Source organism: Scyliorhinus torazame, chromosome 5, assembly GCF_047496885.1.
Source record: "Scyliorhinus torazame isolate Kashiwa2021f chromosome 5, sScyTor2.1, whole genome shotgun sequence".
Taxonomy (NCBI): Eukaryota; Metazoa; Chordata; class Chondrichthyes; order Carcharhiniformes; family Scyliorhinidae; genus Scyliorhinus; species Scyliorhinus torazame.
Genome location: NC_092711.1, coordinates 281,541,801 through 281,556,419, shown reverse-complemented (window position 1 = coordinate 281,556,419; position 14,619 = coordinate 281,541,801). Strand labels below are relative to the sequence as shown.

Sequence of the window (14,619 nt, the reverse complement as noted above, 5' to 3'; positions counted from 1 at the left end):
TAAGGCCAAGGCAGCCCTGCACAAGAAGGGCGTAAAGTTCGGGAACTGAATGTTGGACAAAAAGGGAGGTGGTGGTGGGGCAGCCCTGTCAATAAAGAATGGGATCAATACATTAGTGCAAGAGGATCTGAGATCAGAAGATCAAGATGTGGAATCAGTTTGGATGTGGCTAAGAAACAGGAAGAAGCAGCATTTGTTAGTTGGAGTAGCTTATAGACCACCAAACTGAAGCAGCAAGTGGGGAAGATTTAAATCAAGAAATTAAAAATGCATGTAACAAGGATTATGCAGTAATAATCAGGGATTTAAATCTACATCTACAATGCACTAATTGGCATTAATGCAGCCATTAAAATTCCTGAAATGTATACAAGATGGTTTTCTCAAACAGCTTGTGAGAAGCCAACTAGAAAACAAGCTACTTTAAATCTAGTATTGTGCAATGAGAAAGGGCTAATTAATAATCCCATTCTTAAGGAGCCTTAAGAGAAGAGTGATCATAATATCACAGAATTTTACATTACGTTTGAAAGTGATATAGTTCAATCCAAAACTAGGATCGTACATCCCAACAAAGGAAATGACCAAGTTCTGAAGGACAAGTTGGTAGCTGGGGAACTACATTAAAAGATATGATGATAGACAGGCAATGGCACGCATCTAAAGAATTGATACATGGTCTGCAACAAATTTACATTTGTTTAAGACACAAAACCCAGGAAGAAAAGTGATCTAACCTTGACTGACAAGAGAAGTTAAGGATTGCATTAGATTAAAGTTGAGGCTCAAAAAATTGCAAAACAAGCCTAACAAAGAACAAAGAACAAAGAACAAAGAAATGTACAGCACAGGAACAGGCCCTTCGGCCCTCCAAGCCCGCGCCGACCATACTGCCCGACTAAACTACAATCTTCTACACTTCCTGGGTCCGTATCCTTCTATTCCCATCCTATTCATATATTTGTCAAGATAAACAATAGGGAATATTTTAGAATTCAGCAACGAAGAACGGATAAAGAAAAAATAGAATATGAAAGTAAACTAGCAAGAAACATAAAACGACTGCAAAAGCTTATATAGGTATGTACAAAGATTATCAATGGTAAATGTGGGCCCATCACACCTCCGGGTGCTACGGTTTCTTCCCACAGTCCAAAGATGTGCAGCTTAGGTGATTGGCCATGCTAAATTGTCCCTTAGGCGGCCAAAAGGTGAGGTGGGGTTACTAAGTTACGGGAATGAGGTGAAGGCTTGGGCCAAGATAGGGTGGCTCTTTCAGAGGGTTGGTGCAGACTCGATGAGCTGAATGGCAACCTTCTGCACTGTAGGGATTCGAGGATTCTTCTATGAAAAAGTAAAAATTATAATGAAAAGAAATGGCAGAGAAATAAAGCAAATACTTTTAGTCTGTCTTCATGGGAGGGGGATGCAAACAAAACCTCCCTGAAATACTAGAGAACGAAGGGACTTGCAAAATGAAGAACCTGAAAGAAATTGTCATCAGTAAAAAATGTCATACAGGAGAAATTAATGGGACTAAAAGTTGATAAATCCCCTGGACCAAATTATCTACATTCCACAGTGCTGAAAGAAGTGACTGTGGAGATAGTGGATGCATTGTTATCTTCCAAAATGTTACACATGCTGAAATGGCTTCTGCAGATCAGAAGTATGCAAATGTAACCTCACTATTTAACAGCAGGAGAGAGAAAACAAGGAACTACAGAAGTTAGCTTATCAATAATAGGAAAAATGCGAGAACATATTACATATTTTGGAAGATTTATTCCAATTAAGGGGCAATTAAGCGTGGCCAAAATGGTGCACATTTTTGGGTTGTGGGGGTGTGACCCACGCAAACACGGAGAGAATGTCCAAACTCCACACGGACAGTGACCAGTGGCTGGCATCGAACCTGGGTCCTCGGCGCCGTGAGGCAGCAGTGCTAACCATTACGCCACCATGCCGCCCGCTAGAACATATTGTAAAGGATGTGGGCGGCATGGTTGCACAGTGGTCAACACTGCTGCCTCACAGTGCCAGGGAACCAATTTTAATCACTTGGGTGACTGCGTGGGGTTTGCACATTCTCCCAGTGTCTGCTTGCGTTTCTTCCAGGTGCTCCGGTTTCCTCCCAAAGATATGCAGGTCAGGTGGATTGGTCATGCTAAATTGCTCCTGTGTCCAAAGGTTAGGTGGGGTACTTGGGACAGGGAAGGGGAGTGGGCCTAGGTAGGGAATTCTTTAAGAAAATCGGTGCAGGCCAGATGGACTGAATGGCCTCCTTCTGCACTGTAGGGCCTCTATGTAATAACTGGGCACTCAAAAATAATGGTCAAATTGGACAGAGGCAACAGGGTTTAATGAAAAGGAAATCATGTTTGACCAGCCTGTTTGGAGTTTTCTGAGGTTCTAACTAGCACAACAGATAAGGGGGAACAAGTGGGTGTGGCGTATTTGGATTTTCACACGGTTTTTCATAAGGTCCCACACAAGGGGTTTGTAAGCAAAATGAGAGCACCTGGGATTGGGGGAAAGATACTGACATGGGTTGGTGATTCATTAACGAACAGAAAACAGAGAGTAAGGCTAAATGGATCCTCGAGGGTCAGTGCTGAGGCCCCAGTTATTCACAATCTATATAAATGATTTGGATGCGGGGACCAAATCTAATATTTCCAAGTTTGTTGGGATAAAAGTTGGATGGGAATGTGAGTTATAAAGAGGGCACAAAGAGGCTTCTAGGGGAGTAAAGACGGGCTGAGCAAGTGGGAAAGAACATGGCAGACGGTTACAATGTGAAAAGATGTGCAGTTATCCACTTTGATAGGAAAATGAAAATAAAGAGCACGGCATAAATAGGGAGAGACAGGGATGCGTTGATGTCCACAGGGACTTGGGTCTCCTTGTTCATAAATCACTGAAAGCAAACATTTAGGTTCAACAAGCAATTCAGAAGGCAAGTGGTATTTTGGCCTTTATTGCATGAGGATTTGAGTACAAGAGTAGGGAAGACTTGCTGCTGTTTTTTGAGCCCTGGATATTTTGTGTTTGAACCCTTAGTGGGGTACCAGTCTGAGGCACCAGGAACGCAATGCCAGCGTGAATAGAGTGTTAAATGGTACCACAAACTATTAGAAGATCTCCCAGGAAAAGCTAAAGCAAGCTGCCAACAGTATTTGGATAAATATTTCAAGCCTGTTGTGGATCCTGGCCCTTTATCCCATAACTCCAGCAGAACCTTGCTGTTGCTTGACACCTTCAATTCAAAACTAGCTTCAAAGAATCCTCAGAATCCAGTGACAAGGAAGCCAGTGCAACAGCAAAGTCTTCCCCCAAGCCAGAATGGCCAACATTGAGGTTTTAAATCACTTCAACGCCTCCTCCACTGAAATGCTTTATGGGATTCCGAAAGCATTTCTGATGTGAAGCATCGCTAGCAACTCATGGTGGCCAACCAAAATGGGAGACGGTTCATTTGGGAAGGTACCAGCAAAAAAAAAAAGACAGTAACCTTCCAAGCAACATTTGCCCACACATGGCAAAGTCTGCAGATTGCCCATTACACTTATTGTATCAACCATCTCAGAACTCAGCAGGCAGAGCAGAAGCAAGCTACCCCTGAGCTGGAGGGTCTGTTGAAGAGCGACTGGTGAGTTCTGCCTCATTAATATACAATATTTCTGTTATATTCAGTGATTTATCTTAATGTGAGCTACTTCAGCTAGGAATGCACAGCACTGCACAAGTATGGTACACAGTTTCAATTTTGGCATTCATTTTTCTGGATAAAAGTTGTTCTCTGGCTTCAACATTGATTCCGATGGAAAACCATGTTTCATTTAAAGTGGCCATTTTCAGGAACACGACCACCAAGCGAGGACTCCCTGAATCAAGGGTCATAGGTAAGTGCAGGAAATAGCATTTAAGCAGATGATTAGCCATGATCTCATTGAATGGTAGAGCAGGCTCGAGGGGTGGAGGAGCAAAACCCTGCTTCCATGTTCCTATTTTCTTTAAACATTCAGACAAATGCCACTGGGGACGCCATCATACAGCAACCTAATTTGGACATGCAAAAAGATTTAACTATATGTTCTTTTTATATATTAAATTTGGGTTAGATCATTAGCATCCACAACAACTTGCATTTATCTAGAGCTGGTAACGTATTTCCTAGATATAGTACGGTTATTATTTACAGCTTCATCCAAAAGTACAAAGTAGTATACAAGAGGCTTGCAAACCTCATGTAAAAAACATCAAGGTGTTTCAGAAAAGCATCATCAAATGAAAATGGATGCCAATTCAATAGCGAAAGGATCGGGAAAAAACAGCCAAAAACTTGGTCAAAAAAATTGAGTTCAACAAGGATCTTAAAGGACAGATGGAGGGAAGGCAGAGGGGTTTATGCTGGGAATGCGGGCCTGGAAAGCTAAAAACACAGTTCTTGACAGTGAAACATAGGAAGCAGTCAGAGTCAAGAAATTTTGGATTTCTCCATGAATCATAAGGGACAGGGTGTAGGAAGTTCCAGATAGAAGGAAAATACAATGGAGGGAACAAAATAGGAGGTTAAGAATTTACATTTGAGAAGATATATGCCACCAGCATTCATATGGAAGTTGAATCTTTACCTTCAAATGACCTCAACCAAAGAGCAGCAGTTAGACGAGCAAGGAGGGGAAGATGGGAATTTCAGAGGTAAAGATGCAGTGAAAAACTATTGGTAGAGATGCTGACTAAAATCAGGTAGTTGCTGGACAACAGAGAAACATGGGAGAGTGATACATTCGTCCATGTAAAAAGCAGCAGAGATGTCAGTGAGGATAAACACTGATGAGTGCATGAAAAATCTCAGCAGAGGGTTTTAAATATGGCTATTTGTGCTGTTGCAGGGGGGGGGGGGGGGGGGGGGGGGGGCATATGTAGAAATTCAACCATGAAAGTGGAGGAAGGAATGTCAGAGATTTGGAAGGCCACAACATTTTGGAAGCTTTGGAGAAGAAAGGGAGGTCAGAGTGAAGGCTGTTGTTTGCAAACTTGGGAGAAATATAGGGTAGGTTTGTGAAGCAGGGAGTGACAGCAATGCTTTGCAAAGGGAGGGACACCATTTACAATGGCAGCAATCATGGGGATCAGTAAAATAACTTGGGTGCTCAACGGTTTAGTTAGGAATGGGGCCCAGGAAGCAACAGCTGGCTCCAATGAACAGGTTGAGTTCGAAGGAGGCAGTGGAGGACAGAGAGAAAGGCAAAATGCAAATGCATGATTGAGCTAGTATTAATAAATTAATCACTTCTCAAAAAACAGAATGTCGAGAGATCTTGTGACCACATGAGTTCCAACAAGAGTCAGGGCTGGCAGACTGAAGAAAAATGAACTGATGAGAGATCAGAGAGTGCCAATGGATGAGCGACTAATATTACCTGCTAAGTATCCAGCAGAGGGCAGTAGAGTGGAGCTGCTGATTGGCTGTTGTGGGGGAAATTTGCATACTTCCGTTGTGGGCACCCTAACTTGAAGGTGTACCTGTGCAAGAGACCCTAGCTGTTCAAGTGAAGACAAGTGAAGACAAGCATCCAGCAGAGGGCAGCGGAGCGGAGCTGCTGATTGGCTGTTGCGGGCAAAATTTGCATACGTCCGTTGTGGGCACCCTAACTTGAAGGTGTACCTGTGCAAGAGACCCTAGCTGTTCAAGTGAAGACAAGTGAGTGAATAACACGGAAGCTCTTTCTTTCTTTTTCTTTTTTTAATCTAGAGGGGATGGCAGGGAAGGTAGTGCAATGTTCCTCCTGCAGAATGTTTGAGGTGAGGGACGCCGTCAGTGTCCCTGCTGATTTAATCTGAGGGAAGTGCACCCATCTCCAGCTCCTCAGAAACCACGTTAGGGAACTGGAGCTGGATGAACTTCGGATCATTCGGGAGGCAGAGGTGGTCATAGATAGAAGCTTCAGGGATGTAGTTACTCCGAAGAATAAAGATAGATAGGTGACGGTGAGAGGGGCTGGGAGGAAGCAGTCAGTACAGGGATCCCCTGTGGTCGTTCCCCTTAGTAACAAGTATACTGCTTTGGATACTGCTTTGGGGGCGGGCGGGCGGGCGGGGGGGGGACTTACCAGGGGTAAACCATGGGGTACAGGTCTCTGGCACGGAGTCTGTCCCTGTTGCTCAGAAGGGAAGGGGGGAGAGGAGTAGAGCATTAGTCATTGGAGACTCCATAGTTATGGGGATAGATAGGAGATTCTGTGGGAACGAGAGAGACTCGCGGTTGGTGTGTTGCCTCCCAGGGCGCGTGAAGTCTCGTATCATGTTTTCGGGATCATTAAGGGGGAGGGGGAGCAGCCCCAAGTCGTGGTCCACATAGGAACCAACGACATAGGTAGGAAAAGGGATAAGGATGTAAGGCAGGAATTCAGGGTGGAAACTTAGATCTAGGACAAACAGAGTTATTATCTCTGGGTTGTTACCCGTGCCACGTGCTAGCGAGACGCAGAATAGGGAGAGGGAGGAGTTGAACACGTGGCTACAGGGATGGTGCAGGAGGGAGGGTTTCAAATTTCTGGATAATTGGGGCTCATTCTGGGGACATAGCTTTAAATTGAGGGGAGATAGATATAGGACAGATGTCAGAGGTAGGTTCTTTACTCAGAGAGGAGTAAGGGCATGGAATGCCCTACCTGCAACAGTAGTGGACTCGCCACCACTAAGGGCATTCAAATGGTCATTGGATAGACATATGGATAAGGGAATAGTGTAGGTGGGCTTTAGAGTGGTTTCACAGGTCGGCGCAACATCAAGGGCTGAAGGGCCAGTACTGCGCTGTAATGTTCTATGTTCTATCCAATGAAAAGGAAGGTTAAAAATGACGCTTTTCTCACAGATGGATATGACAGGTGTGATGGGCAAAAGTCAGGGAAAATGACTGCATTTGTTGCAACAAGCATCATTTAGATAACAAATAAAGAAAATACATTTTTCTAATATCACTTTCTCCTCAAAGTGACTGCACAGTTACCACCAAAGTAAGAAAAACAGGTGCTGCTGCTCAAACATTGCACACACTAGTTTTCTTGAGATATTACACAGGGAGGGAAGGTTAATTACAGTCTTCAAATGTCATTACAGATTATGAATAAAATGAATCAGGAAATGCAGATACAGCTCAATTCTTTCTGTGAAGTTATAAATTTGATTCTTATTTGTATTATAAATGTATATTTACATTGCAATTGCCTGTACAAATTGTGTTGTGGTGCTACTGTGGCCAAAGAATTCAACAACACTATGTCTCATCTCCGATAGAAGGACAGAACTCTGGAAAACATTTCTAGAGGGTAACCAGTGCTTGTGGAATTTTACATGAGTATTACATGGTGGTTTTAGAACTGCAGACAATTACAGGATTTTTTAAAAATCACCCTTCCTTAAAAAACTCATTAAAACAGCATAAAGTAAATTGAACTCCAGAACAAATTGAACTTAATGAGAACTATAAAATGCCTTTACCTTCTATATAAGGGTTCTGTAATGACGTGAACCAACTGGCAGAGAGCAAGTGCTATAGATTTGTGTGAGGTGGCATAAAAAGGCGGTATCTGATCCATGATGCACTGTGCATGATACCAATCACCGATCTTTAGAAGAGCTTCTAATAATCCAAGCTTCTGATTGTCAGGAGGCTGAAAGGCATCAATCATTTCAATTTAATACCAAGTGAAAAGTCATGCAAACCGATCAAACCACAATTATAGCTGGGTTTTGCTCGAGATTTACTTTAGGAGTGACGAAAAAAATAATCAACCACTGATCAAGTTATGAAGATTCTTAAGTGGGGTAAACTCATCTTCTACATGTGACTTGGAAATCTTCCAGGATACTTGTAATAAAAGAATCTTAAGACAGGTGCACTGTTACTGGATACGGGAATGCTAATACAGGTGTCAGAGATTAGGGACACTTGCTGAAACTATAAGCCACCCGATTCCCGATTTCAGTTATTCAGCATGTAGAAGTGTCCAGAAGACCATTAGACATAGGAGCAGAAATAAGCCACTTGGCCCATCGAGTCTGCTCCGCCATTTAATCATGGCTGATATTTTCTCATCCCCATTCTCCTGCCTTCTCCCCATAACCCCTGATCCCCTTGTTAATCAAGAATCTATCTATCTCTTTCCTGTCAACCATTGCCCAATCAAATAGGAGAGAAGAGTTAGGTAGGGGTCCTCATTCAGCCACGATCATCTATGTAACAGTTAACAGAAAGCAACATCCTGTAATCCTGTTTGATGTTGAATTAAATGATCTTATGAACACTTCTACCATATCCTGAATTCTCAATCTAACATTATCCTGCTGCGCAACACTGAGCTACAAGTTGTTGCATCTGTAAAATCACTTTGCAAATCAAAATGAATGTTTCTTGAATCTCAATGAATATCTGATCACCTCAACAGTGAATATCCTGAAAAGATAAATTATGAATTTTAAAATGCCTGAGCTCTGACCACAACATTTCTTGAGCTGATCAATCCATTCAGTTCAAACCAATCATTTGGAGCCTTGCTGAGTACTTCATACTTGCACTGGAAACATTATCAGAGACGGGATGATACAAGGATAGACAACTAATTATCTCAGCAAAAGATTACTTTATTTTCTCAACTCACTTTTTCATTTTTTTCTTCCTCTTTCTCCTTTTCTTTCTCTTTTTCATCTGGCTTATCTGCAGAGAGTACCACCAAAGTAAGCTTTCGTGCAATTTGCTTTGCTTCAACTATTTCGTGTTTGTGGTGTTCTAGAATGGTGGCATCTAACGGAAGAAGCTGCAAGAGCAAAAAAAAAGAAAATTGACATTAGAGTTGTTGAGCTGAATTGCTTGTCAAAATAAGCAGGTGTACGCAACAAGCCATATCGGTTCAAAAGTCCTAGTGGAATTCAACCTCTGCATCTAATTAGCTCATGCCTTCATGCAGCATTTGGGGCACTATAAATAGAATTCAGTGCCCATATCCCAATTAGATGGGGAAAATTAGTTGGGGTTCCTGTTCACAATTCAAGGAGGACTGCAGATAGCACAAATATATTTGCTGAGAGACAGGATCCAAATTAGCAAAGGTCAAGGCAGTAGAATAATTATACAACACTTGTTGTATAAGTTGGATTCAGCAGGGAGGCTCGTTTTCTTCGGCTGGCACAGAACCGATGGGCCAAGTGGCCTGATTCAGTGCTGTAAACTCTCTATGATTCTATTCCATCATTCCTGCTTTTGTCTCAATGTCTCTATTCATGTGAGCTAAGGTCCAATATGCTTTACTAACTGCTTTCTCAACATATCCTACCACATTCAAGGATCTATGCACATGAACCTCTGGGTCCTTTGTCCCTGTGCACTTTTTAGAACCAGAATATCAGTATCAGCTATTGAGTATGTATTGCCACTCCCTATTCCTTTTGCCAAAACGCATCAACTCACACTTCTCTGTACTAATTTCCATCTGCCACCTGTCTGACTTTCAATGAGCCCATGTCCTGTTGAAGTAGAGAGGCATCATCTTCACCAGTCACACCTCCAAATTTAGAAAGTCAAAAATACTTCTTTATCCATATCAAAAAAAGCAGTGATCCTCACACTGATCCTTGGGAAAACCATTGTCTACCATCCTTCAGTCTGATAAACCTTTATCCAAGCTAATATGGACTCTCCTATTCCACAAGCATCAATTTTGTTAAACAAACTTTTATTTCGTTCATCATAAAAGGCTTTAGTAAAATCCAGAAAGAAAACGTCCATTGCTTTCCATTTGTCAACATTGTTACTTCATCAAAAAATGTAATTGCTGTAGATTCGTCAAGCACAATCTGCCTTTTACAAATCTTTGCTGTTTATCCTTAATTAACTCAAACCTCTCCAAGTGACTGCTGATTTTGTTTACCCTAATTGTTTCTAAAACAAAGGCAAGCCCTTTCTCTATTTTCACTACTATTTTCTTTAGCAACCGAGGATGCAAGCAACAGATTCACTCTGTATAACCAGCCTTTCCAGTATATTCTTCCTATCAATTTTCACCCCGTCACGGTTACAAACCAATATTTTGTGAGAATGCTCTTCCTTGTTACACATAGAAACCAAAGTACTCATTAGGTATTCTCCATCTTGCCCTGTGCCTCTCAGCATTTATCACCCTCTTTGTCCCTAATAGTACCCACTCCACCTCTTGGGACTCAGTTCCAACCTATATACCAGGTGATGATTTTTCTTTTCCCTTTTATGCCATTCCACTCATATTCTCTCTTTGCCAGATAAACTCACTTAGTTCTTAATTTTCTTGGCCACACTAGTTTTTCTGACTTTCCACCATGCCGTACTTTACTTTTGATCAACCAACACACCCATTTAACTACATGTCTGACAATAGAACAACATGACCTCAACCACCTTTCTGCATCACAACATACTACTCAAAAAGCTCTCAATTCCATAAACTGACTGCAAGGTTAATTGAATGTGAAAATAATTCTAAGAATGTATACAGACCAGAAAGATTTGAAGTGGGTCCCCTTACATATTACACTGTCAAATTTAATCAATTTCTAAATAGATCACTTCAGGCTCTACTTAAAGTCTCCACTTTGTGAACAAAAAAAAAGGTAAATTATATCTGGTTCATTGAGAAGCTGGATAGATTTGCACAGATAATAATCCTGAATCAAGAAACTGGATTTAAATGACCTATCTCAATTAAGTCATTTCCATACCAGCATAAATTTCTTCACGTGTGCATAATACTTATTACATTGGACTACATACTAAATCTAAGGCTTTAGCAATCTCAAGACATTTAAGTCACTAAAATCAAGTTCAACTGATTTTACTGCTTAAGGCAACATTTCAACTTGGTTATACAAACAAGGGCAGTACAATCATACTGTCTACTGAAATGTAACATTAAAATTTTGTTAACATATGCACAAGCAAGAAAACCTAAAAAATTCAAATCAAAGTTGATACTCCTGTGCAGTACTGAGGGACTGTTGTATTCTCCTTTTGTGTAAGGAAGGCGGAAAAGCGAGGCCCCATATTCCCTCTCAAGTGAATGTAACGAGGACCCATTGGTATTCCAGCCAATATTTATCCTCCAATCAATATCAAGAACTGATTTGTCACAATGCTGTTTGTGGGAGATTGCTGTGCACATATTGGCTGCCATGTTTCCTATATTACAACAGTGATTACACTCCAAGAGTGGCTCATTGGCTGTAAAGCACTTTGGGGCACCCTGTGGTACTGAAAGGTGCTACATGAATGCAAGTATCCCCTTTTATTGCCATGATTCTTAATCGCCTGGAAGATCTCGATACAAGTCACTAAAAAGGGATTTCTCCCTTTAGGAAAAGTGAATCATAGCTAAAACTAAGCACAGGAGAAATAAAATTAATGCTGAATGTCATAAGTTTAGGAAAATATTTTACCCTGTGCAAAATTTGTCACATGCCATTATTTGAAAACTGCACCCCAAGGTGTATCTTCATTTTGTAGTTTTCGTCACAACATATTTCTATCATTTCAAAAGAAAACTTAAAGGCAGTTTTTGTCACCTGTTTTCTTAGCCAAGTGCATTTTGGGTTAATTTGTGGCTCAAAGTCAATTTTTCCAATGGGTCACACAGGTCAAATTCCGAGTTACACTCCAGCTAATTAGATGAATAGCTGGAATGGTAATTACTGGGTGGAGCTGAGGGTGTGGGTGGGAAGATTCCAGCTACATTATGGAAGACTTACATTCAGAACTATCTCACTAACCATGCCGTTAACCAAGCTGTACCAGTACAACATTAGCATCTGCCCAATAATGTGGAAAGTTGTCTCAGTATGGCAAGTAAAAAGAATGAGCAATCAAATCCAGCCAATTACTTCTCCATCAGTCTAATCATAGTCATCAAAAGTAGTGGACTGTGTCATTGACAATACTATCAGGCGCCACTTACTCAGTGATAAATTCCTCACTGATGCTCACTTGGAATTTCGCTTGATCTGTTCGGCTCAGACCTCTTGGCAGGTTTGGTGCAAACATGGAGAAAGAGAATTCCCTGGGGCGACTGCCGTTAACATTGCCATGGCAACTGATGAGAGCAGGTAGATTGGACTTTGAAAAACAAGTCTTTTTTTTTTTTTTTAAAAGGACACTGAAGCAAACACTGGCTAAAGGTATGAAGTAACCACTTGCTGAAATTCCTATGTGGATTAAATTCCTATGTGGATTGTACTCAGTCCTTTTTCAGACAGAGACATTTCAAAGGAAGAAATGCAATGCAAATCTGAACTGTAATCTCCTGTGGAGATAATGAAAGCCAATTATCTCAGGAGACACCATCTTTCTTGAGTTATATCCCACACCTTTGTGACTTTCCCTTCCCAGGTATACACAAGAAAAGGGGTTAATAAAGCTGCAATTTTGGTCTATGTGCGCTAGTCTGGTATTATTGTTCTCCTGTACTAGTGCGTGCTGCGAGGATCACGGCTGAAGAAATCCGGACATTTAAAAATATTCCATTTGACATTCAGTTAAATGAAATTCGGACTTGTCTAAACATGAGACAATTTGACTCGGCGTGAGTTCGCGGTGGCCCGCCAGACTTATTTATCAGCTTCAATGCTTTTGCAGGGTGGGCTGGTCTAGTTGCCACATTCCAAGTCCAAGAGAATGACTCGTGACTTTCCCAATCTCTGCCGATGCACTGTTAGTACTGTTGTTGCACCCATACCATTCGGATGCTCTGGTGTGTAGTGTGATTTTCTGTGTTTTTTGCCATCACAATCACATCAAAAATGCTACTGACCAAGATGCTTCAATGCAGCAAGAATATTTTCAGTTCATTATTATGCTAAGAGGGCATAATCTGACAAATTTGTTCAGAGTGGTTTGAGAAGCACATTGTTCCCAAGGCTCGCACTCATTGTCAGTCAGTTGGGCTTGATGAAAAGTGCAAGGTTTCAGTGTTGCTTGACAAATGCTCAACACATTCAGTTGTCCAAAGTTTAGGAAAATCTGAAATCTTGCATGATCTCGGTCGCAAGGCACTGGATTTTGGACATCCAACCTGAACTCTTTTTTGATATATACAAGTGCTTTGACACAATTTCAGATGGCAGTTAAGTATCAATCACATTGCTGTGGATCTTCAGTCACATATAGGCCAGACTGGGTAAGAAGTGCAGGTTTCTTTTCCTAAAGAACATTAGACAACCAGTTGGATTTTTAAACAACATTTCAGTAGTTGCATAGTTACTTTTACCAACTGAATTTAAATGGCACACTATCATGGTGAGATTTAAATACACCTCTGTAGGTTACTTGCCCAGTAACATAATAAGAATCACTTATTGTCACAAATCGGCTTCACTGATATTACTGCGAAAAGCCCCTGGTCGCCACATTGTGGCGCCTGTTCGGGGAGGCCGGTACGGGAATTGAACCCGCGCTGCTGCCTTGTTCTGCATTACAAGCGAGTGCTAAACTAGCCCCAGACACAACCATGACACCACCATATCCTATTTCAATGGTTGGTTGGCAACTCATCAAAGTCACCCAGGACTCATGGACCCACTCCCCAAAGACAGACAAAGCGTCTTTAACGGAAGGATGCACAAATGCCAGTGGAAATATTATACTTATATGACCTTGATATCCACAAGAAAGGGTTTAAAAATATACATATTTTAAATTAAAAACTGAACAGGTTCACAAGGGCTGCAGCTTGCCAGAAAGTCAGGAAGAGTAACTGGTTGGTACACATACACAGTCTGCAGTTAAGCATTCAAGGACCCTTGCTTTATTAATTATTGCAAGGATGTAGTCACACAGCTTACATACAAAAATTCAATTGATCATATGCAGCTGCCGCCCATGTGTGTCTTACGAAACACTGGACAGTTGGATAGGAGTACGAGTCCCACAGCTCAGGCACATCTTTATCTTACTCACGTGTAACAATTAACAGGTAAGTAGCGACAATTACGTGCTTGGCGATATCATAATGGCACATACATATGTGCCTTTGTAGTGACCGAATAGTCGAATTAAGCATGCGGACCTTTGATGTGGTTAATTATTCTCATATACTATGCATAATGTAACCTTAATCGATTGTCAAAATTTGACATAGATAACTTGTAACAAATGATTGGGAGATGCTAATTTCTTGTAATCAAATCTCAAAGTATATCATTCCGTCTGCATCATTCTTGAATCTGGGCTCTCTAGCATCAGTCTTGGAATGCCACTAGCCCGTTGCTATAGCATTGTAATGGAGACCAAGTTCTAAAAACAATGTTTTTAAATAAATTTAGAGTACCCAATTCACTTTTTTTCCCAATTAAGAGGCAATTTTGCGTGGCCAATCTACCTTTGGTGCACATCTTTGGGTTTGTGGAGGTGGAACCCACGCAGACATGGGGAGAATTTGCAAACTCCACATGAACAGTGACCCGGGGCCGGGATTGAACACGGGTCCTCTGCGGTGTGAGGCAGCAGTGCTAACCACTGTGCCACCGTGCCGCCCGTAATGAAGACCAAGTTTAAACTCCCAAGAGTCTTCGTCTGGTCTCTCATGAGTGGAA

The 14,619-nt window shown here is 41.5% G+C and overlaps 1 protein-coding gene across 1 annotated transcript in view; it reads right to left on the bottom strand.

The window, feature by feature from the left end:
* The window catches only part of thoc2 (THO complex 2), a 193,707-nt gene that overhangs the window by 115,664 nt on the left and 63,424 nt on the right, over window positions 1-14,619 (bottom strand). The window contains exons 10-11 of the mRNA XM_072505632.1: window positions 8,670-8,825; window positions 7,510-7,682 (exon numbers count right to left, since the gene is read on the bottom strand). Coding sequence (XP_072361733.1) covers window positions 7,510-7,682; window positions 8,670-8,825 — 329 coding nt within the window. The remainder of the gene's footprint in view (window positions 1-7,509; window positions 7,683-8,669; window positions 8,826-14,619) is intronic.